General features: G+C 36.2%; 4 protein-coding genes across 4 annotated transcripts; 2 read left to right on the forward strand and 2 right to left on the reverse strand.

Annotated features, from left to right (window-relative positions):
* Positions 1-1,396: 1,396 nt before the first annotated feature.
* LOC136799147 (uncharacterized) lies at positions 1,397-9,156 on the reverse strand. Its single transcript, XM_067055855.1, has 15 exons — positions 8,927-9,156; positions 8,563-8,631; positions 8,029-8,409; positions 7,809-7,907; positions 7,015-7,259; positions 6,589-6,767; positions 6,142-6,238; positions 5,572-5,901; positions 4,893-5,010; positions 4,533-4,624; positions 4,195-4,318; positions 3,624-3,950; positions 3,264-3,446; positions 2,800-2,954; positions 1,397-2,644 (listed from the first exon to the last, which is right to left on the reverse strand). The coding sequence occupies exons 3-15, from the start codon at positions 8,204-8,206 to the stop codon at positions 1,850-1,852; spliced, it is 2,922 nt and encodes a 973-aa protein (XP_066911956.1). The 5' UTR covers positions 8,207-8,409; positions 8,563-8,631; positions 8,927-9,156; the 3' UTR covers positions 1,397-1,849.
* Positions 9,157-9,559: 403 nt separating this feature from the next.
* Positions 9,560-12,054, reverse strand: LOC136799020 (uncharacterized). The gene is made up of 4 exons (XM_067055700.1): positions 12,029-12,054; positions 11,230-11,440; positions 10,581-10,913; positions 9,560-9,574 (listed from the first exon to the last, which is right to left on the reverse strand). Exons 1-4 carry the CDS (start codon positions 12,052-12,054, stop codon positions 9,560-9,562), a joined length of 585 nt encoding a protein of 194 aa, XP_066911801.1.
* On the forward strand, positions 12,043-15,245 carry LOC136799013 (uncharacterized). Its single transcript, XM_067055694.1, has 8 exons — positions 12,043-12,142; positions 12,316-12,549; positions 12,845-12,913; positions 13,064-13,444; positions 13,566-13,664; positions 14,214-14,459; positions 14,707-14,885; positions 15,233-15,245. The coding sequence occupies exons 1-7, from the start codon at positions 12,100-12,102 to the stop codon at positions 14,745-14,747; spliced, it is 1,113 nt and encodes a 370-aa protein (XP_066911795.1). The 5' UTR covers positions 12,043-12,099; the 3' UTR covers positions 14,748-14,885; positions 15,233-15,245.
* A 3,319-nt stretch (positions 15,246-18,564) lies between these two features.
* Positions 18,565-20,540, forward strand: LOC136799149 (uncharacterized). The gene is made up of 3 exons (XM_067055858.1): positions 18,565-18,675; positions 18,984-19,138; positions 19,294-20,540. The coding sequence occupies exons 1-3, from the start codon at positions 18,597-18,599 to the stop codon at positions 20,086-20,088; spliced, it is 1,029 nt and encodes a 342-aa protein (XP_066911959.1). The 5' UTR covers positions 18,565-18,596; the 3' UTR covers positions 20,089-20,540.
* Positions 20,541-24,082: the final 3,542 nt, after the last annotated feature.

Raw genomic sequence — 24,082 nt, forward strand, 5'->3', positions numbered from 1 at the left:
CTCATTTGGCTCAAATCATTCCTCAAAACAAAAATTCAAAATGCGGCTCCATTCACTCGAATTTGCTCAAATAGCTGTTTGTTACATTGAATACACCACTAGAGACTCTCATTTGGCTCAAATCAGTCCTCAAAACAAAAATTTCAAAATGCGGATTCATTCACTCGAATTTGCTCAAATAGCTATTTGTTACATTGAATACACCACTAGAGACTCTCATTTGGCTCAAATCAGTCCTCAAAACAAGAATTTCAAAATGCGGATTCATTTTCCCCAATTCAGTCAAATAGCCGTCTGATATGTAGAGAACGACTCTAAAGGCTCCCAATTGGCTCAAATCATTCCTCAAAAGAAGAATTTCCAAATTGCGGTTTCATTTTCCCCAATTCAGTCAAATAGCTGTCTGATATGTAGAATAAGACTATACATCATAAGCATCTCACTATGTTATGGTAATGCTTCAAAAATGCAATAAAAAGGGAAGGTAAATTGATTGGGTTTTGATTTTCCGTTTGTATTAGTAAGTAATAAGACGTTTTCGGAATAAAAAAATAAGTTCAAGGTGAGGTGAATCTAATCATGAAATTGGAGCCCAGTTACTTGAAAAGATTATTTTCTTTTTTTATTCTTTTCTATAAGTAATATATAATTTACATTAAGGAGCAAAAATAAAATTTGGATGTTAGTTTAACTTGAATTTACTTATATAGAATGTTTCATTTTATGCAATCGTCAGACAATACACGCTCTGTGGTTGTTTTTACAACAGAATATATAATTTGATTGGTGTAATAGTAAATGTAATAATGTAATAATAAATAATTAGGAAAACAAACCAACCAATTACGGTTGAAAGGATTTAAAGCGTTAAAATTTCTGTAATATTTCGATCGAAAATTTCATGCTGAAGATTTGAGACAGAAGCCTTTACCTGAAAATCGTGAGACCTGTAATCGTTTCAAAAGGAGGCAGGGTGGAATAAAACAACACTATCCCGTAGTAATAAATGATATTATTATATACCCGTAGGCAAAAACAGCCATTGAATAATTCCTGCTATAATAATTCTTCGGTGATGAATATTCACCTCGGCTTTGCCTCGTTGAATACATGTTTTTTTTTTTATAAGCATTGCACTTATAAGCATATCTAGGCTCAGATATGGGGAAAAATTAAGCATATGGCAAGCATTACTTGAGCCTACGAAAAATGTTTTTTTCCTGATTTTGGCTTTTTTTGGCTGGAATTTTACCGATTTTCAGTATTTCCCTAAATTTATGCTTTAGATTTAAGCATCCCCTCAAGCATTTTTCAGCCTTATTAAGCTTTCGACCCAAGCATTTCTGAGCCTGTTTTCGGATTTTTGTATGCTTATAAAAAAAAAACATGTATTACATCAGCTCGGGTTAACAAATCTCAATAACCAACTTTTACCTATTGAACATCTGCTTATTATTATATGACATCGAGATTACTGTATAACACATATTATGAACGAACTCTAGACGGTTCCCGTCGTCGCAAACGACTGTTAAAGGTTTTGTTTGTGCATGGAAAGCCTTTAAACTATAACTTAAACCAGCATCTTGAAAAAAAAAATTAGATCTTGACACAAAATGTGCCACGCCCATTTAGACTTTTTGTGACGTCGTGGCACGTTATTCATAGAATTGACTTCAAAACTTTTTTTCGTTTGAAAATAGACGCACACTTTCCTCGATATCAAACTTAGCGTGAGAGTTTCTATATTGAAAAAAAAAATTAGAAACTTTCATATGATATATTACTTGGCTAGCGTGACATTTTTCCAAAACACAAATAGTATATAAGATTCGGTCCAGTCTTCAAGCTAGATGGAGATGACACATATCGAGAATTCACTCACATTTGAAAACAATTCTAAATTCTCTACTCTTTCTTCCTTCTCGTGTCGTATTATCAACGCACCATATTTATCATGTACGTGGGAATCAAAAAAATAAAAAAAGTTTTTCTGAGGAATACAACAGAACGATTTTTCGTTGTTTCCAGTTATAACCGTGAACCATTGGTCACCATCAATTGACGTCAAAGCTTCAGAAAGCCTAGTTTTCAGACAATTAAGTTCTGATCTGACATTGAAACTCATTGGCAGGAGATCGATACTGTCAATTACTGTCGTACTGTATTGATTGTCGTGGTAAAAGTTACCAAAATCAATACAACCAACAAACGCCTCGATAACTTCCTTGTTTCGTAATGCATCCCCTGAAAGAAGGCTTGGAAGGAAGTGACCAACAAGTAGGGCGATTGTAGTGCAGGCACTACTTCCATTTCTTCCATTTAGAGTAGACTGTGAAATATCGCGAGGAAAACGGGCCAGATTAGACGAAAACGAAAAAGAAAGACAGTTTTTCATGATCTCTGAACCAGTGAACATAAGAAGTTCAGCATCTAAAAAAAAGTCGTCTTCTTCCACTCTTTCATCTACATTTTCAATGAGAATATCGCTTGTACACTCATCGTCAATCTCAACGAGCTCGTCTTGGTGTAATGATGGAATGGACGGAACAAAAGGTTGAAACAAATCCAATCCAAGGTGAAGCTTCTTTTGAGCAAAAAGATACCCTTCACGGAGCAGTATGAGCATTCCAGTGTTTGAAACCTAAAAACGAAAATTTCTTAAGTTAGATAGGATGTTTCTTCAAAAGTGAAAATACATCGAAAGTCATGTTTATTTTTTCATTTTCAATAGAATCTCGATCTCGATAAGAATTCAGTACTAATTAACATATTAGCACTAGACCAAGGAAGACTTGCCTCGTTAGCTTTGTCTACCATATCTTGTTCCAATTCCATACAGGTGTCGGCGTAAAAACGAAGATATTTTGTCATGTCGTGTTCGAGTATCGTCAATTCTTCGTCACATCTCTTCTTTTTGGCGTGAGATTCCAATACAGATCTTTTAGCTATGTCTAAGAAGAAATAAATGATAGTAATGAAAAATATCTGTTCTAAACAATGAATCACCAATTAGAAGTGTTCGGAGTTTTCCCGGACATCGTTGAAAGAGAACACGATTTTTATTAAATACTTTTCAAACATAACTTCTTTCATTTTTCAAGCATATTTTCCCCGAAAATAGATGTCCAAATTACACTTTCGTGTAGTTTCTGCAATTTTTGTCTAAGTTTCTTCGTAAAAACCCAAACAAAAAGACTATTCTGCTTTTTTCGGACATTTTTGCTGGGAAAGTCGAATAACCGGAGATTTAATGTATATACCTGTAAATTCAACTGGGAAGGATCCCTTAAAGATTCGCGATTTCCATTCAAACACTCCACGCTGGATATCGTCGACCATGACAGGGTCGATTGCGATTGTGTTATAGCTAACAGCAATTGTTTTTAAGATTGTGTTACATTTACCAGCCTTTTGACGTAGCACAGTTCTTTGTTTCGACGTGACTGAAAAGAAAAATAAGCGAAGAGCGTGGGTCATAAAAAACATTTTCATGAAAGTGATCGATTGCATGTCTCATGTCTTAATTTGTTCATAGGTTTTTGCCAAAATTATTTATTTAAAAAAGTTTGTATTTAACAACTACTACTTATCACTATTCTTTTTTAATGAAACACACTAACCTGCAAGCCTCTCAACTCTAGAGAGGTGGTGCACTTTTTCAAAGTATGTGGATTCCATCAATCTTCGATATCCCACAGTTAGAAATGACAACAAATTGCTAATGGCATGATCTGTGTCGCACTTGATTAATTCTCGTAGTAGCTTGATCTTTTCAGCTTTTGACTTCATCAACAACGGAATATTCAATGGTGAGAGATCAGGGAGCACAGGACAACTCTTTCTCAAATCAAGGAATTCATCATTGTCGTAAAGCTCTGTCTTCATGTCCTGATAAAGCAGAACACTTTTCTCGTATGTCGAAAGTTGAAAGTTCGTGGGGACAGCAACTGAAATTAAGTTTTTTGTAACGTGAATAAAATATAATACATAACTTCACTACAAAATGAAGACCAAACGTTGTAAATTATTGTTAAGTTTACTTATAGCCAATAATAATGAATGTCAATGCATTGGCGCAGGAGGTATTTCGATATTGGGAGAAAATATTTAGGAAAAATTCTAGATTGAGCAAGAGCCCATTTTAAAAATCTTTTAAATGGAAGCAAAAGTTTAAGAAAGTTAATAATTTACTTTTGGCAGCAATGTCTCTTATTTCTCGTTTTATCATTTCAAAATCAACTGACTCTGGAATCATTTCGACTTTGTTCAATGCTTTCTCAATTTCGGTTTGATATTTGAGTTGGTCCTGTTTAACCTAAAAAAAAATAAAAAAATAAAATACTCCTTCACGGATTTTCCAATCAAACTTGACTGTTTTGGCGCCAAAACTCGTCTGAAGTCCCTCAAAATTTAATCAGCTCTAGGGCAGGGATTCGTAACTTGGTGGAAAGACACACAAACAAACTTTTCATTTTCTAAGTCAAGTTAAGAATTGTTGGATGAAGAAGATATTAAAAGAGTTCACTCACTGTATTATACTTTTTGACTAAGTAACGAGCGAGGTTTTCGACTTTCTTTCGATTCCAGTGAAGTATCATTTCCGTCAAAGTCTCCTCTCGATCTAAAAGAGTTTGGGTTTTGAACGATAAAGGACTAATTCTCCAAAATGAAAGCACTCCCATGATTAACAATTGGAGAACAAATTCATCATTCGTTAAGTTACGTAATTTCCACCATTATGGAGTAAAACGTTCGATTTCGGATAAGGGATCACCTCTACGAAATCGAATGTTTTACCCCATAAAGACGGAAATTACTTAGCGAAATGTGCAAGACCTCTATAATTGTTTAAATCATTAAGCGCTATTGATGTTTTATACGACACTTACTTTCGGGTTTTTGATACTTTGTAGTATTGCAAAATCTTGACAAAAAACTGAAGACCTGCTCTGTCTCTTCACCGGTTGAACGTCCAGTACCGTCAATCCACTGTCCATCCCATAAAAACTGAGAAATATATGAAAATAATCGAGTTCAATTTGAGTTTTTCATTTCCTTTCTCGATGGACATTCAAAATTTATGGTAAAGATTATTTCATTTTCTTATTCATTATTTATTTTCGCGAATTTTGGCCTTTTTCGCGAAAGTAAATGTCTTTGAAAATTCTGAACAAGGCGATTCGCAAGTTTATGGTCGCGAAAAATTGTTTTAAAAAGTTGAAAATCTGTAAAATTCGAAATCAAAATAAAAAGTTGTAATTTTGCATTTGCATGCCTTAAAAGACCATTTGAAGTCATGTAATACCAGTTTTTAATCGAAATCAAGAGGCATTTGTCACTTTTGAGCTATTTTCCGTGTGAAAAGTTTAATAATTTTCATCACCCTATTCGCGAAAGATTATGCTCGCGAAAAATATTTTTTCCTCAAATTCGCGAAAGTAAATGTCGTAAATTTCGCGAATTTTCGACCTCGCGAAATTTCTGCTCGCGAAAGTTTGTACGCTTAAATGGAATAGAACCAAGAGTCAGTTAAGGATGCTAGCTTAAATCATCTAAATGAATAAATACTTGACAATCTATTCCGTGGCCTTTGGCGTGCATCACAGACAGAGCTCCTTTGAAAGCTTTGGCTGTTTCGGCATCAACGCGTTGGATAAACTTCGATAGCTTGCACATCACGTCAGCAAAAACGAACTTGATATCTCTTGTGTTGATGTGCTCCTTTATCAGGTATAATGGGTATCCGTATAATTCCCCTTGCTTCATATTAAGAGCTCTTTGCCCAAGCTGATGGCGGCATGACATCACTTCAAGCCCAGTTGTGTCAAGGGATTTAAATTTGCGTGCGTTGTTTCTTGCAGCGTTCCATTTTCCACCACAAATGTAATCTGCTTCCACCTAAACGTGTTAAGAACGTTTTATCAGTTGATCGTCGAAAAAGGTAAATGGTTGCTGGCTAGCTGTGTGCATTATTTGAATGTGTATTTTGAATTGTTATGACTTAAAGAAAGACAGTTTTGGAGCTAGATTCATTTTATTTTAAAGACTCGCGAAAACATATATACGTAAAAGACATCTTGCTAAAAAATAACTCAAATATTTTTAGTTTTACTATCTTGTGATGACAAAGTGATTCACCTTTCCAAATTTGCCTTTGTATATTTCATTGATAAAACTTGCAACTTTCTTGTCTTCAGCAATGAACAAACCATCGTAAAATTCCTTTCTTGTGCGTCTGAAAAATTCGAAATTCAGCATTAAATTATAAAATTACTGTGCTACTCTTCTGTGCTTAATTGTAGGTAGGGGGGGGGGGTAATTTTCCATTTTATCGATTTTTTAAACCCCAAAATCACTTTATAATGACTTCATTTTCCTAGAAAAAATCACTAAAATCACTCAAATATCCCTTAATTACGACCCCCTATTTTATGAATTTGCTACGAATTGCTATGAATTAGTGTCGAACCCCCCTACAATCAAGCACATAAGAGTGAGTAAAATGATCTAATTCGAAAGAAATATACTCCAAATAGCTTATTCATTGTAGAAATGATTCAAAAACTTAAATCGATGAATAAGAACCTCCCAGAACTGCGGTAGCGATAAAGTTTACAATTCCCATCCACGTGACAAGAATGCTGGTCGAAAGTGCACGAGGGACACTGCATCCAATTCTTCTTTTGGATTCTTTCGATTTGATGCTGACAAAAACACCATTCTTTAAATGACGTCGAGAAAATCGTAGGGGTTATTTTTCCCATCTATAAAATGAAAATAAATCTCAATAGTAAAATTAAAAATCAGTTTTTGGTAAAGATATCATTACAATCATTGCAAAACTCCATACCAGTATTTAAAAAAAATATTTCCTCATTTATTGGGTAACTGAGACAGGCGTGTTTCAACTATAACAAAACAGCTTAAATAGATATTCCAATTAAATAAATCAACACCAGAAAAAGGGATGTTTATATTAAAATTCAAAAATTAAATCATGAAAGAAATTACATTTTCTCTTCCGTGAAATGCCGTCATTGTATTCAACACTTCGACAAATGCTGCTTCCGATGTTCCAGGAGCATTTTTTCGCAGTGTGTCCCAAAATCGAAAAACACCCACTTTAAAAAGATAACTGAATTTAACTGGGGAACTTGGCCAAAATCCTGATTCTATGACACTGTCCAAAGTGAAAGGATTGGTGGTCGTCTGGCAATCTTCACATTTCAATGAGAAGAGATGGAGGTAATACTTGCCTGAAAAAAATGTAACGTTAATCTTATGCAGGGTTGGTTAAAGAAATACTGCAGCGATAAATAGGGGACCCCAGGTGGCACTTCCATGGAATACAATGAAACTTACGCTGGCTGACGTCAGCGTGGAAACGGATTGGCTTCTTCGAATTCGATTCAAAAAGCGAACGTGGTTTTGAATTACATCAATTAATAAAGAAGACTGTAAACTGTAAACGAATTTCATGAAAGTGGAAACCCCCAAAAAAACAAGACTGACGATGAATAAAATAATTTCTAATGTTTTCATCTCAAAAGAGATCTTTTCCCGTGTTTTTCGTTGTGAATCACCCTGCAGGGGCTTGCAGATGTCCTTTTTGATAGCTGTGTGCAAATTATCTTCTATGAAAACATGAATCTATTGATTTTTTGTTAAGCATTCTTTGGTCAAAGTTGAAGATGCTTTTTGGGGATAATAAATGACTGCGCAAACACTTCTTTCTTATCAGCAATCGCTCACTTTAAGTTCTGTTATGAATGTTATATTAGGATCTGAAACTAATACTTACTTACCTGAAAGTGTTACAACAGCCACACAATCACCTGGTAGCCTCTCGACTTTGCTGCTATTGCACGATTGACAATTAGTAGGCATCAATGGCACAGTTGGACCTGTAAATGATGATAAATCATAAAAATTCATAAATTCATTAGAGAAGACTTAAGTGAGTAGTTGTATAGTGAATATGTGTATCTACTTTAGTTAAAAGAATTAATTTGTTTGATGACATACAGCCCTTATTTGACACATCATTATCTTCGATCAATTCAGACGGCATCAGTATACGTTTATAACCATCGATGATAGAAGTCCGATTATGCAATGTCAATGTTTCATGTATTTGTTTGTCACATTGATTGCAAAGCATTTTTGTAAAGCACTCGTCGCATTTGACTGCAATTTCATTCATCTTGCACGACTGGCAGATTCCATTAAAGTTATAGCTTCTCACAACGGCTGCAAATATCTCCTCTCTGTATTCTTCCCACTTCTCTTCTAAAGCGTTCACTCGTTGGCTCCAGCTCTTGCTGTTGTTCTTCTTCTTCTTTTTGTGTTTTGAAAGAAGCTTTATGTTAAGAACGTCCAAGAGTCTTTGATTAGTTGTAGTAGCTTCTAAAACAAGAGAAGGATTGAACTCAAACTTTTTGTAATGAGGGCGCAAAAAATAGCCCAATTAAAAATCTAATTGTTGCAAATAACTGTTTTGTCTACTTCACTGTTATTATTATCAAACCCATAATTTATGTAATATAATTTCTATTATACCTTCGTATGGTACGGTATCTTCTTCATTCTCAGATGCAAAAGTGTCTTGAAAACTGTTGACGTTAGAAGCTATGAATACAAAATAAATAGTAACATTAAAAAAAACATGAAAACATCATTCTTCAAATGAACTGAAGTCAATTGTTGATGAGACATTTTAACAACATTCATCTGAGCGTGTTTGTACATTATTTTGTACACAAAAAACAACCCTAAATGCAAGCATATTTTCTCTATTGTCTCATTTTTAATCTTTGGATGTACAGTTATGATGATACATAGATTAGAGGACAGGTAAAAATTTATAATGATTTATTAAAGTAACCATTGTCAGACAATAAAAATATCAAGAAAATGAATTTACTTGTGTCTTTTTTATTCTTTGCTCGTTTGCTACCACCGTATGGGTAAGTCCTGTTACCAAAAGAATCGGTTTTAAAAGTGATCGTTCTATTCTTGTTACGCCTTGATTCTTTCTTTGGCTTTTTTGATAGGTTTTGAAGTTTTTCTAGTGCTTCTTCTTGCTTGGTTGCTCTCTTTGAAAGCTCATTAAGAGTTTTAAGGGCCGCATCTCTTTTCTTCTTTCTTGAAAGATTTTCTAGAATGTAACATTTTTAAATACACGGAAAAAATCGAAGATAATGGTATTTTTTTGCAAATGCCAAAAAGTGCCCAGCTTTTAGTACTTTTAAAATGAAAACAGTATTGTTTTAATATCTGAATTTATATTTATAAAATGCATGTGAAATAAAGGATATTTGAGAAACAAACCTTTCTCTTGGTTTGCAGGGTCAACATTTTGATTCTCCATCATCAAAGATAACCAAAATGAACAACAACCATAAAATTATTAATAATGATGTCTAATGAAAAGATAAGAAAAAGGTAAGTGAATCGAAACATGTTAAGTGTTAACTCAAGTTTCACCATAAAAAACATCAAAATATGCATACATACTTGTCTCCAATCAATAATGTCTCAATATTATAGTGTTTATTTAGATACGGAGTCCCTGTAAATAAAAACAAGTCTTCCATATTTAAAATAGTAGGCTAAGTAAAGTGCCAATTTATATGATTAGTAGAAAAACTGGAAAACATTATGGCAACCATGAGACCTGGAGATTTTATCTAAAATTGTGAGCCTTACGGCTAAACCATGAGCATTGGCAGGTCTGAAGCAAGAGCGGTGGGTGAGCTCCAGACTGGCCTTGTATCAGGCCTACAAATAGAGAGCCCAACCGATCAACTAAAAGATATGCCCAACCAAGAGCCCGGCCAGACTGCTGAGACCAATTGTCCGAGTGCCCATCCCACTGAGTGCTTGTCTGGGGAACCGCTCCTCCCACTGACATACCAGTCACTGTGTCCTAGACCAATCGATACCCTGATACTACCTATCTGCCAGCTCAGTGTCTTCAACGACCAACCATAAATAGACCGACCGTCCGACTGGAGGACCGTCCAACCAAAGGACCGACCGAACGAAGTACCAACCAACCAAAAGACCAACCGACCAAAGGACCGACCGACCCCAAGGACCAATCGACCAAAGGACCTTCCATCTGAAGGATCGATCCACCAAAGGACTGACTGACAGGAGGAACCAACCAACCCACTGACCGACCAACAGACCGACCAAAGGAACGACTGAAAGAACGACCGAACGAACGAACGACAGAACAAGCGACCAGAGGAATGACTAACCGACTGACCAACCGACCGAAGGACTGACCGACTGAAGAGCCGACTGACCGAAGGAACCCACTGACCAAAGGACCGACCGACCCGAAGGACCAACTGACCATAGGACCTTCCATCTGAAGGATCGATCGACCGAAGGACTGACCAACCGAAGGATCAATCGACGACCAACTGACCAAAGGAACCAGCCAACTGAAGGACACACTAACCGAAGAACTGACTGACCGTAGGAACCGACTGACCGTAGGAACCGACTGACCGTAGGAACCGACTGACCGTAGGAACCGACTGACCGTAGGAAAACGGACGACCGACCGGTCGGTCGGTCGGTCGGTCGGTTCGGTCGGTCGGTCGGTCGGATCGGGGTAGGTCGGTCGGAGGTCGGTCGGTCGGTCGGTCGGTCGGTCGGTCGGTCGGTCGGTCGGTCGGTCGGTCGGTCGGTCGGTCGGTCGCGTCGGTCGGTCGTCGGTCGGTCGGTCGGTCGGTCCGGGTCGGTTCCGGTCGGTCGGTCGGTACGTACGGTCGGTCGGTCGGTCGGTCGTCGGGTCGGTCGGTCGGTCGGTTCGGTCGGTCTGTCGGTCGGTCGGTCGGTCGGTCTGTCGGTCGGTTGGTTCCTACGGTCAGTCGGTTCCTACGGTCAGTCGGTTCCTACGGTCAGTCGGTTCCTACGGTCAGTCGGTTCCTACGGTCAGTCGGTTCCTACGGTCAGTCGGTTCCTACGGTCAGTCAGTTCTTCGGTTAGTGTGTCCTTCAGTTGGCTGGTTCCTTTGGTCAGTTGGTCGTCGATTGATCCTTCGGTTGGTCAGTCCTTCGGTCGATCGATCCTTCAGATGGAAGGTCCTATGGTCAGTTGGTCCTTCGGGTCGGTCGGTCCTTTGGTCAGTGGGTTCCTTCGGTCAGTCGGCTCTTCAGTCGGTCAGTCCTTCGGTCGGTTGGTCAGTCGGTTAGTCATTCCTCTGGTCGCTTGTTCTGTCGTTCGTTCGTTCGGTCGTTCTTTCAGTCGTTCCTTTGGTCGGTCTGTTGGTCGGTCAGTGGTTGGTTGGTTCCTCCTGTCAGTCAGTCCTTTGGTGGATCGATCCTTCAGATGGAAGGTCCTTTGGTCGATTGGTCCTTGGGGTCGGTCGGTCCTTTGGTCGGTTGGTCTTTTGGTTGGTTGGTACTTCGTTCGGTCGGTCCTTTGGTTGGACGGTCCTCCAGTCGGACGGTCGGTCTATTTATGGTTGGTCGTTGAAGACACTGAGCTGGCAGATAGGTAGTATCAGGGTATCGATTGGTCTAGGACACAGTGACTGGTATGTCAGTGGGAGGAGCGGTTCCCCAGACAAGCACTCAGTGGGATGGGCACTCGGACAATTGGTCTCAGCAGTCTGGCCGGGCTCTTGGTTGGGCATATCTTTTAGTTGATCGGTTGGGCTCTCTATTTGTAGGCCTGATACAAGGCCAGTCTGGAGCTCACCCACCGCTCTTGCTTCAGACCTGCCAATGCTCATGGTTTAGCCGTAAGGCTCACAATTTTAGATAAAATCTCCAGGTCTCATGGTTGCCATAATGTTTTCCAGTTTTTCTACTAATCATATAAATCGGCACTTTACTTAGCCTACTATTTTAAATATGGAAGACTTGTTTTTATTTACAGGGACTCCGTATCTAAATAAACACTATAATATTGAGACATTATTGATTGGAGACAAGTATGTATGCATATTTTGATGTTTTTTATGGTGAAACTTGAGTTAACACTTAACATGTTTCGATTCACTTACCTTTTTCTTATCTTTTCATTAGACATCATTATTAATAATTTTATGGTTGTTGTTCATTTTGGTTATCTTTGATGATGGAGAATCAAAATGTTGACCCTGCAAATCAAGAGAAAGGTTTGTTTCTCAAATATCCTTTATTTCGCATGCATTTTATAAATATAAATTCAGATATTAAAACAATACTGTTTTCATTTTAAAAGTACTAAAAGCTGGGCACTTTTTGGCATTTGCAAAAAAATACCATTATCTTCGATTTTTTCCGTGTATTTAAAAATGTTACATTCTAGAAAATCTTTCAAGAAAGAAGAAAAGAGATGCGGCCCTTAAAACTCTTAATGAGCTTTCAAAGAGAGCAACCAAGCAAGAAGAAGCACTAGAAAAACTTCAAAACCTATCAAAAAAGCCAAAGAAAGAATCAAGGCGTAACAAGAATAGAACGATCACTTTTAAAACCGATTCTTTTGGTAACAGGACTTACCCATACGGTGGTAGCAAACGAGCAAAGAATAAAAAAGACACAAGTAAATTCATTTTCTTGATATTTTTATTGTCTGACAATGGTTACTTTAATAAATCATTATAAATTTTTACCTGTCCTCTAATCTATGTATCATCATAACTGTACATCCAAAGATTAAAAATGAGACAATAGAGAAAATATGCTTGCATTTAGGGTTGTTTTTTGTTTACAAAATAATGTACAAACACGCTCAGATGAATGTTGTTAGAATGTCTCATCAACAACTGACTTCAGTTCATTTGAAGAATGATGTTTTCATGTTTTTTTTAATGTTACTATTTATTTTGTATTCATAGCTTCTAACGTCAACAGTTTTCAAGACACTTTTGCATCTGAGAATGAAGAAGATACCGTACCATACGAAGGTATAGAAATTATATTACATAAATTATGGGTTTGATAATAATAACAGTGAAGTAGACAAAACAGTTATTTGCAACAATTAGATTTTTAATTGGGCTATTTTTTGCGCCCTCATTACAAAAAGTTTGAGTTCAATCCTTCTCTTGTTTTAGAAGCTACTACAACTAATCAAAGACTCTTGGACGTTCTTAACATAAAGCTTCTTTCAAAACACAAAAAGAAGAAGAAGAACAACAGCAAGAGCTGGAGCCAACGAGTGAACGCTTTAGAAGAGAAGTGGGAAGAATACAGAGAGGAGATATTTGCAGCCGTTGTGAGAAGCTATAACTTTAATGGAATCTGCCAGTCGTGCAAGATGAATGAAATTGCAGTCAAATGCGACGAGTGCTTTACAAAAATGCTTTGCAATCAATGTGACAAACAAATACATGAAACATTGACATTGCATAATCGGACTTCTATCATCGATGGTTATAAACGTATACTGATGCCGTCTGAATTGATCGAAGATAATGATGTGTCAAATAAGGGCTGTATGTCATCAAACAAATTAATTCTTTTAACTAAAGTAGATACACATATTCACTATACAACTACTCACTTAAGTCTTCTCTAATGAATTTATGAATTTTTATGATTTATCATCATTTACAGGTCCAACTGTGCCATTGATGCCTACTAATTGTCAATCGTGCAATAGCAGCAAAGTCGAGAGGCTACCAGGTGATTGTGTGGCTGTTGTAACACTTTCAGGTAAGTAAGTATTAGTTTCAGATCCTAATATAACATTCATAACAGAACTTAAAGTGAGCGATTGCTGATAAGAAAGAAGTGTTTGCGCAGTCATTTATTATCCCCAAAAAGCATCTTCAACTTTGACCAAAGAATGCTTAACAAAAAATCAATAGATTCATGTTTTCATAGAAGATAATTTGCACACAGCTATCAAAAAGGACATCTGCAAGCCCTTGCAGGGTGATTCACAACGAAAAACACGGGAAAAGATCTCTTTTGAGATGAAAACATTAGAAATTATTTTATTCATCGTCAGTCTTGTTTTTTTGGGGGTTTCCACTTTCATGAAATTCGTTTACAGTTTACAGTCTTCTTTATTAATTGATGTAATTCAAAACCACGTTCGCTTTTTGAATCGAATTCGAAGAAGCCAATCCGTTTCCACGCTGACGTCAGCCAGCGTAAGTTTCATTGTATTCCATGGAAGTGCCACCTGGGGTCCCCTATTTATCGCTGCAGTATTTCTTTAACCAACCCTGCATAAGATTAACGTTACATTTTTTTCAGGCAAGTATTACCTCCATCTCTTCTCATTGAAATGTGAAGATTGCCAGACGACCACCAATCCTTTCACTTTGGACAGTGTCATAGAATCAGGATTTTGGCCAAGTTCCCCAGTTAAATTCAGTTATCTTTTTAAAGTGGGTGTTTTTTCGATTTTGGGACACACTGCGAAAAAATGCTCCTGGAACATCGGAAGCAGCATTTGTCGAAGTGTTGAATACAATGACGGCATTTCACGGAAGAGAAAATGTAATTTCTTTCATGATTTAATTTTTGAATTTTAATATAAACATCCCTTTTTCTGGTGTTGATTTATTTAATTGGAATATCTATTTAAGCTGTTTTGTTATAGTTGAAACACGCCTGTCTCAGTTACCCAATAAATGAGGAAATATTTTTTTTAAATACTGGTATGGAGTTTTGCAATGATTGTAATGATATCTTTACCAAAAACTGATTTTTAATTTTACTATTGAGATTTATTTTCATTTTATAGATGGGAAAAATAACCCCTACGATTTTCTCGACGTCATTTAAAGAATGGTGTTTTTGTCAGCATCAAATCGAAAGAATCCAAAAGAAGAATTGGATGCAGTGTCCCTCGTGCACTTTCGACCAGCATTCTTGTCACGTGGATGGGAATTGTAAACTTTATCGCTACCGCAGTTCTGGGAGGTTCTTATTCATCGATTTAAGTTTTTGAATCATTTCTACAATGAAGCTATTTGGTGTATATTTCTTTTGAATTAGATCATTTTACTCACTCTTTATGTGCTTGATTGAAGGGGGGTTCGACACTAATTCATAGCAATTCGTAGCAAATTCATAAAATGGGGGGTCGTAATTAAGGGATATTTGAGTGATTTTAGTGATTTTTTCTAGGAAAATGAAGTCATTATAAAGTGATTTTGGGGTTTAAAAAATCGATAAAATGGAAAATTACCCCCCCCCCTACCTACAATTAAGCACAGAAGAGTAGCACAGTAATTTTATAATTTAATGCTGAATTTCGAATTTTTCAGACGCACAAGAAAGAAATTTTACGATGGTTTGTTCATTGCTGAAGACAAGAAAGTTGCAAGTTTTATCAATGAAATATACAAAGGCAAATTTGGAAAGGTGAATCACTTTGTCATCACAAGATAGTAAAACTAAAAATATTTGAGTTATTTTTTAGCAAGATGTCTTTTACGTATATATGTTTTCGCGAGTCTTTAAAATAAAATGAATCTAGCTCCAAAACTGTCTTTCTTTAAGTCATAACAATTCAAAATACACATTCAAATAATGCACACAGCTAGCCAGCAACCATTTACCTTTTTCGACGATCAACTGATAAAACGTTCTTAACACGTTTAGGTGGAAGCAGATTACATTTGTGGTGGAAAATGGAACGCTGCAAGAAACAACGCACGCAAATTTAAATCCCTTGACACAACTGGGCTTGAAGTGATGTCATGCCGCCATCAGCTTGGGCAAAGAGCTCTTAATATGAAGCAAGGGGAATTATACGGATACCCATTATACCTGATAAAGGAGCACATCAACACAAGAGATATCAAGTTCGTTTTTGCTGACGTGATGTGCAAGCTATCGAAGTTTATCCAACGCGTTGATGCCGAAACAGCCAAAGCTTTCAAAGGAGCTCTGTCTGTGATGCACGCCAAAGGCCACGGAATAGATTGTCAAGTATTTATTCATTTAGATGATTTAAGCTAGCATCCTTAACTGACTCTTGGTTCTATTCCATTTAAGCGTACAAACTTTCGCGAGCAGAAATTTCGCGAGGTCGAAAATTCGCGAAATTTACGACATTTACTTTCGCGAATTTGAGGAAAAAATATTTTTCGCGAGCATAATCTTTCGCGAATAGGGTGATGAAAATTATTAAACTTTTCACACGGAAAATAGCTCAAAAGTGACAAATGCCTCTTGATTTCGATTAAAAACTGGTATTACATGACTTCAAATGGTCTTTTAAGGCATGCAAATGCAAAATTACAACTTTTTATTTTGATTTCGAATTTTACAGATTTTCAACTTTTTAAAACAATTTTTCGCGACCATAAACTTGCGAATCGCCTTGTTCAGAATTTTCAAAGACATTTACTTTCGCGAAAAAGGCCAAAATTCGCGAAAATAAATAATGAATAAGAAAATGAAATAATCTTTACCATAAATTTGAATGTCCATCGAGAAAGGAAATGAAAAACTCAAATTGAACTCGATTATTTTCATATATTTCTCAGTTTTTATGGGATGGACAGTGGATTGACGGTACTGGACGTTCAACCGGTGAAGAGACAGAGCAGGTCTTCAGTTTTTTGTCAAGATTTTGCAATACTACAAAGTATCAAAAACCCGAAAGTAAGTGTCGTATAAAACATCAATAGCGCTTAATGATTTAAACAATTATAGAGGTCTTGCACATTTCGCTAAGTAATTTCCGTCTTTATGGGGTAAAACATTCGATTTCGTAGAGGTGATCCCTTATCCGAAATCGAACGTTTTACTCCATAATGGTGGAAATTACGTACTCGGGTAACTTAATGCATGTCCCAGAATTGCATTAATTTTTCCTTCCAGTCCCTAAATCAATATACATTTTTGGAAGCGTATTTGAATTAGACTATCGATCGGTGAACTTTCTTTCTCATATCGTTCTTAAGATTATGACGTCATTTGATGACGTCTACAAATTTCTCGAGAAATGATCAAATGTTACGTGCGTTTAAAGTGTTGTATTTCCCAAGAGCAATTGCAAGATTCGCTTCGATAAAATGCTGACATCAGCAAGTTTTCGAATGAAAGAGATCTCCTCGATGAGTTCTATCATTGGTAAATTCATCTTTGAGTATTAGTCTTGAGAATTCAACTTGACGTCATAAATAATGACGTCATACAGTTAAAAAAACTCAAATTGCTGAGAAAGAATTTAAGTTACACCGAAACGGTATTCTACATCAATCCTTCCAAAGGGTGTTATGTTTAGGGACTGCTGGCTTAAATTTACATGCATAGTTACCCAACTTAACGAATGATGAATTTGTTCTCCAATTGTTAATCATGGGAGTTGCATTTTGAGAAGTCCTTTATCGTCAACTCTTTTAGATCGAAGGAGACTTTGACGGAAATGACTTCACTGGAATCGAAAGAAAGTCGAAAACCTCGCTCGTTACTTAGTCAAAAAGTATATACAGTGAGTGAACTCTTTTAATATCTTCTTCATCCAACAATTCTTAACTTGACTTAGAAAATGAAAGTTTGTTTGTGTGTCTTTCCACCAAGTTACGAATCCCTGCCCTAGAGCTGATTAAATTTTGAGGGACTTCAGACGAGTTTTGGCGCCAAAACAGTCAAGTTTGATTGGAAAATCCGTGAAGGAGTATTTTATTTTTTTATTTTTTTTAGGTTAAACAGGACCAACTCAAATATCAAACCGAAATTGAGAAAGCATTGAACAAAGTCGAAATGATTCCAGAGTCAGTTGATTTTGAAATGATAAAACGAGAAATAAGAGACATTGCTGCCAAAAGTAAATTATTAACTTTCTTAAACTTTTGCTTCCATTTAAAAGATTTTTAAAATGGGCTCTTGCTCAATCTAGAATTTTTCCTAAATATTTTCTCCCAATATCGAAATACCTCCTGCGCCAATGCATTGACATTCATTATTATTGGCTATAAGTAAACTTAACAATAATTTACAACGTTTGGTCTTCATTTTGTAGTGAAGTTATGTGTTATATTTTATTCACGTTACAAAAAACTTAATTTCAGTTGCTGTCCCCACGAACTTTCAACTTTCGACATACGAGAAAAGTGTTCTGCTTTATCAGGACATGAAGACAGAGCTTTACGACAATGATGAATTCCTTGATTTGAGAAAGAGTTGTCCTGTGCTCCCTGATCTCTCACCATTGAATATTCCGTTGTTGATGAAGTCAAAAGCTGAAAAGATCAAGCTACTACGAGAATTAATCAAGTGCGACACAGATCATGCCATTAGCAATTTGTTGTCATTTCTAACTGTGGGATATCGAAGATTGATGGAATCCACATACTTTGAAAAAGTGCACCACCTCTCTAGAGTTGAGAGGCTTGCAGGTTAGTGTGTTCATTAAAAAAGAATAGTGATAAGTAGTAGTTGTTAAATACAAACTTTTTTAAATAAATAATTTTGGCAAAAACCTATGAACAAATTAAGACATGAGACATGCAATCGATCACTTTCATGAAAATGTTTTTTATGACCCACGCTCTTCGCTTATTTTTCTTTTTCAGTCACGTCGAAACAAAGAACTGTGCTACGTCAAAAGGCTGGTAAATGTAACACAATCTAAAAACAATTGCTGTTAGCTATAACACAATCGCAATCGACCCTGTCATGGTCGACGATATCCAGCGTGGAGTGTTTGAATGGAAATCGCGAATCTTTAAGGGATCCTTCCCAGTTGAATTTACAGGTATATACATTAAATCTCCGGTTATTCGACTTTCCCAGCAAAAATGTCCGAAAAAAGCAGAATAGTCTTTTTGTTTGGGTTTTTACGAAGAAACTTAGACAAAAATTGCAGAAACTACACGAAAGTGTAATTTGGACATCTATTTTCGGGGAAAATATGCTTGAAAAATGAAAGAAGTTATGTTTGAAAAGTATTTAATAAAAATCGTGTTCTCTTTCAACGATGTCCGGGAAAACTCCGAACACTTCTAATTGGTGATTCATTGTTTAGAACAGATATTTTTATTACTATCATTTATTTCTTCTTAGACATAGCTAAAAGATCTGTATTGGAATCTCACGCCAAAAAGAAGAGATGTGACGAAGAATTGACGATACTCGAACACGACATGACAAAATATCTTCGTTTTTACGCCGACACCTGTATGGAATTGGAACAAGATATGGTAGACAAAGCTAACGAGGCAAGTCTTCCTTGGTCTAGTGCTAATATGTTAATTAGTACTGAATTCTTATCGAGATCGAGATTCTATTGAAAATGAAAAAATAAACATGACTTTCGATGTATTTTCACTTTTGAAGAAACATCCTATCTAACTTAAGAAATTTTCGTTTTTAGGTTTCAAACACTGGAATGCTCATACTGCTCCGTGAAGGGTATCTTTTTGCTCAAAAGAAGCTTCACCTTGGATTGGATTTGTTTCAACCTTTTGTTCCGTCCATTCCATCATTACACCAAGACGAGCTCGTTGAGATTGACGATGAGTGTACAAGCGATATTCTCATTGAAAATGTAGATGAAAGAGTGGAAGAAGACGACTTTTTTTTAGATGCTGAACTTCTTATGTTCACTGGTTCAGAGATCATGAAAAACTGTCTTTCTTTTTCGTTTTCGTCTAATCTGGCCCGTTTTCCTCGCGATATTTCACAGTCTACTCTAAATGGAAGAAATGGAAGTAGTGCCTGCACTACAATCGCCCTACTTGTTGGTCACTTCCTTCCAAGCCTTCTTTCAGGGGATGCATTACGAAACAAGGAAGTTATCGAGGCGTTTGTTGGTTGTATTGATTTTGGTAACTTTTACCACGACAATCAATACAGTACGACAGTAATTGACAGTATCGATCTCCTGCCAATGAGTTTCAATGTCAGATCAGAACTTAATTGTCTGAAAACTAGGCTTTCTGAAGCTTTGACGTCAATTGATGGTGACCAATGGTTCACGGTTATAACTGGAAACAACGAAAAATCGTTCTGTTGTATTCCTCAGAAAAACTTTTTTTATTTTTTTGATTCCCACGTACATGATAAATATGGTGCGTTGATAATACGACACGAGAAGGAAGAAAGAGTAGAGAATTTAGAATTGTTTTCAAATGTGAGTGAATTCTCGATATGTGTCATCTCCATCTAGCTTGAAGACTGGACCGAATCTTATATACTATTTGTGTTTTGGAAAAATGTCACGCTAGCCAAGTAATATATCATATGAAAGTTTCTATTTTTTTTTTCAATATAGAAACTCTCACGCTAAGTTTGATATCGAGGAAAGTGTGCGTCTATTTTCAAACGAAAAAAAGTTTTGAAGTCAATTCTATGAATAACGTGCCACGACGTCACAAAAAGTCTAAATGGGCGTGGCACATTTTGTGTCAAGATCTAATTTTTTTTTTCAAGATGCTGGTTTAAGTTATAGTTTAAAGGCTTTCCATGCACAAACAAAACCTTTAACAGTCGTTTGCGACGACGGGAACCGTCTAGAGTTCGTTCATAATATGTGTTATACAGTAATCTCGATGTCATATAATAATAAGCAGATGTTCAATAGGTAAAAGTTGGTTATTGAGATTTGTTAACCCGAGCTGATGTAATACATGTTTTTTTTTATAAGCATACAAAAATCCGAAAACAGGCTCAGAAATGCTTGGGTCGAAAGCTTAATAAGGCTGAAAAATGCTTGAGGGGATGCTTAAATCTAAAGCATAAATTTAGGGAAATACTGAAAATCGGTAAAATTCCAGCCAAAAAAAGCCAAAATCAGGAAAAAAACATTTTTCGTAGGCTCAAGTAATGCTTGCCATATGCTTAATTTTTCCCCATATCTGAGCCTAGATATGCTTATAAGTGCAATGCTTATAAAAAAAAAAACATGTATTCAACGAGGCAAAGCCGAGGTGAATATTCATCACCGAAGAATTATTATAGCAGGAATTATTCAATGGCTGTTTTTGCCTACGGGTATATAATATATCATTTATTACTACGGGATAGTGTTGTTTTATTCCACCCTGCCTCCTTTTGAAACGATTACAGGTCTCACGATTTTCAGGTAAAGGCTTCTGTCTCAAATCTTCAGCATGAAATTTTCGATCGAAATATTACAGAAATTTTAACGCTTTAAATCCTTTCAACCGTAATTGGTTGGTTTGTTTTCCTAATTATTTATTATTACATTATTACATTTACTATTACACCAATCAAATTATATATTCTGTTGTAAAAACAACCACAGAGCGTGTATTGTCTGACGATTGCATAAAATGAAACATTCTATATAAGTAAATTCAAGTTAAACTAACATCCAAATTTTATTTTTGCTCCTTAATGTAAATTATATATTACTTATAGAAAAGAATAAAAAAAGAAAATAATCTTTTCAAGTAACTGGGCTCCAATTTCATGATTAGATTCACCTCACCTTGAACTTATTTTTTTATTCCGAAAACGTCTTATTACTTACTAATACAAACGGAAAATCAAAACCCAATCAATTTACCTTCCCTTTTTATTGCATTTTGAAGCATTACCATAACATAGTGAGATGCTTATGATGTATAGTCTTATTCTACATATCAGACAGCTATTTGACTGAATTGGGGAAAATGAAACCGCAATTTGGAAATTCTTCTTTTGAGGAATGATTTGAGCCAATTGGGAGCCTTTAGAGTCGTTCTCTACATATCAGACGGCTATTTGACTGAATTGGGGAAAATGAATCCGCATTTTGAAATTCTTGTTTTGAGGACTGATTTGAGCCAAATGAGAGTCTCTAGTGGTGTATTCAATGTAACAAATAGCTATTTGAGCAAATTCGAGTGAATGAATCCGCATTTTGAAATTTTTGTTTTGAGGACTGATTTGAGCCAAATGAGAGTCTCTAGTGGTGTATTCAATGTAACAAACAGCTATTTGAGCAAATTCGAGAGAATGGAGCCGCATTTTGAATTTTTTGTTTTGAGGAATGATTTGAGCCAAATGAGAGCCTCTAGTGGTGTATTCAATGTAACAAACAGCTATTTGAGCAAATTCGAGAGAATGGAGCCACATTTTAAAATTTTTGTTTTGAGGAATGATTTGAGCCAAATGGGAGCCTTTAGAGTCGTTCTCTACATATCAGACGGCTATTTGACTGAATTGGGGAAAATGAATCCGCAATTTGAAATTTTGTTTTGAGGACTGATTTGAGCCAAATGAGAGCCTCTAGTGGCGTATTCAATGTAACAAATAGCTATTTGAGCAAATTCGAGAGAATGGAGCCGCATTTTGAAATTCTTGTTTTGAGGACTGATTTGAGCCAAATGAGAGTCTCTAGTGGTGTATTCAATGTAGCAAATAGCTATTTGAGCAAATTCGAGAGAATGGAGCCGCATTTTGAAATTTTTGTTTTGAGGAATGATTTGAGCCAAATGGGAGCCTTTAGAGTCGTTCTCTACATATCAGACGGCTATTTGACTGAATTGGGGAAAATGAATCCGCAATTTGAAATTTTTGTTTTGAGGACTGATTTGAGCCAAATGAGAGCCTCTAGTGGCGTATTCAATGTAACAAATAGCTATTTGAGCAAATTCGAGAGAATGGAGCCGCATTTTGAAATTCTTGTTTTGAGGACTGATTTGAGCCAATGAGAGTCTCTAGTGGTGTATTCAATGTAGCAAATAGCTATTTGAGCAAATTCGAGAGAATGGAGCCGCATTTTGAAATTCTTGTTTTGAGGACTGATTTGAGCCAAATGAGAGTCTCTAGTGGTGTATTCAATGTAGCAAATAGCTATTTGAGCAAATTCGAGAGAATGGAGCCGCATTTTGAAATTTTTGTTTTGAGGACTGATTTGAGCCAAATGAGAGTCTCTAGTGGTGTATTCAATGTAGCAAATAGCTATTTGAGCAAATTCGAGAGAATGGAGCCGCATTTTGAAATTTTTGTTTTGAGGAATGATTTGAGCCAAATGGGAGCCTTTAGAGTCGTTCTCTACATATCAGACGGCTATTTGACTGAATTGGGGAAAATGAATCCGCAATTTGAAATTTTTGTTTTGAGGACTGATTTGAGCCAAATGAGAGCCTCTAGTGGCGTATTCAATGTAACAAATAGCTATTTGAGCAAATTCGAGAGAATGGAGCCGCATTTTGAAATTCTTGTTTTGAGGACTGATTTGAGCCAAATGAGAGTCTCTAGTGGTGTATTCAATGTAGCAAATAGCTATTTGAGCAAATTCGAGAGAATGGAGCCGCATTTTGAAATTTTTGTTTTGAGGACTGATTTGAGCCAAATGAGAGTCTCTAGTGGTGTATTCAATGTAACAAATAGCTATTTAAGCAAATTCGAGTGAATGAATCCGCATTTTGAAATTCTTGTTTTGAGGACTGATTTGAGCCAAATGAGAGTCTCTAGTGGTGTATTCAATGTAACAAACAGCTATTTAAGCAAATTCGAGTGAATGAATCCGCATTTTGAAATTCTTGTTTTGAGGACTGATTTGAGCCAAATGAGAGTCTCTAGTGGTGTATTCAATGTAACAAATAGCTATTTGAGCAAATTCGAGTGAATGGATCCGCATTTTGAAATTTTTGTTTTGAGGACTGATTTGAGCCAAATGAGAGCCTCTAGTGGCGTATTCAATGTAACAAACTGCTATTTGAGCAAATTCGAGTGAATGGAGCCACATTTTGAGTCGTTCTCTACATATCAGACGGCTATTTGACAGAATTGGGGAAAATAAAACCGCAATTTGAAATTTTTTGTTTTGAGGAATGATTCGAGCGAAATGGCAGCCTTTAGAGTCGTTCTCTACATATCAAACGGCTATTTGACTGAATTGGGGAAAATGAAACCGCAATTTGGAAATATTTTTTTTGAGTAGACTTTCACTAATTTGAACTTCTATTTTTTGAATCTTTACATAATTCGAGCTAATTATCATTTCCCTTCAAGGAAAAACCTTAGTAAAACGCTTTCTACAATTCGAACAAATTAGATTCACCTTGGAGCTCGAATTAGAGAGAGTCAACTGTAAATTTTTTTGTTAAAAGTTAGCAAATTCTCCTTGCTTTCCAAAATGTATTTAAATTTACTTTTTGAAAACAATCAATGCTATCAAAAGATATCTGGAATTTTTTTAAACCTTTTTT

Source organism: Clytia hemisphaerica, unplaced genomic scaffold (assembly GCF_902728285.1).
Source record: "Clytia hemisphaerica strain Z4C2 unplaced genomic scaffold, Clytia hemisphaerica genome assembly, whole genome shotgun sequence".
NCBI classification, from domain to species: Eukaryota; Metazoa; Cnidaria; class Hydrozoa; order Leptothecata; family Clytiidae; genus Clytia; species Clytia hemisphaerica.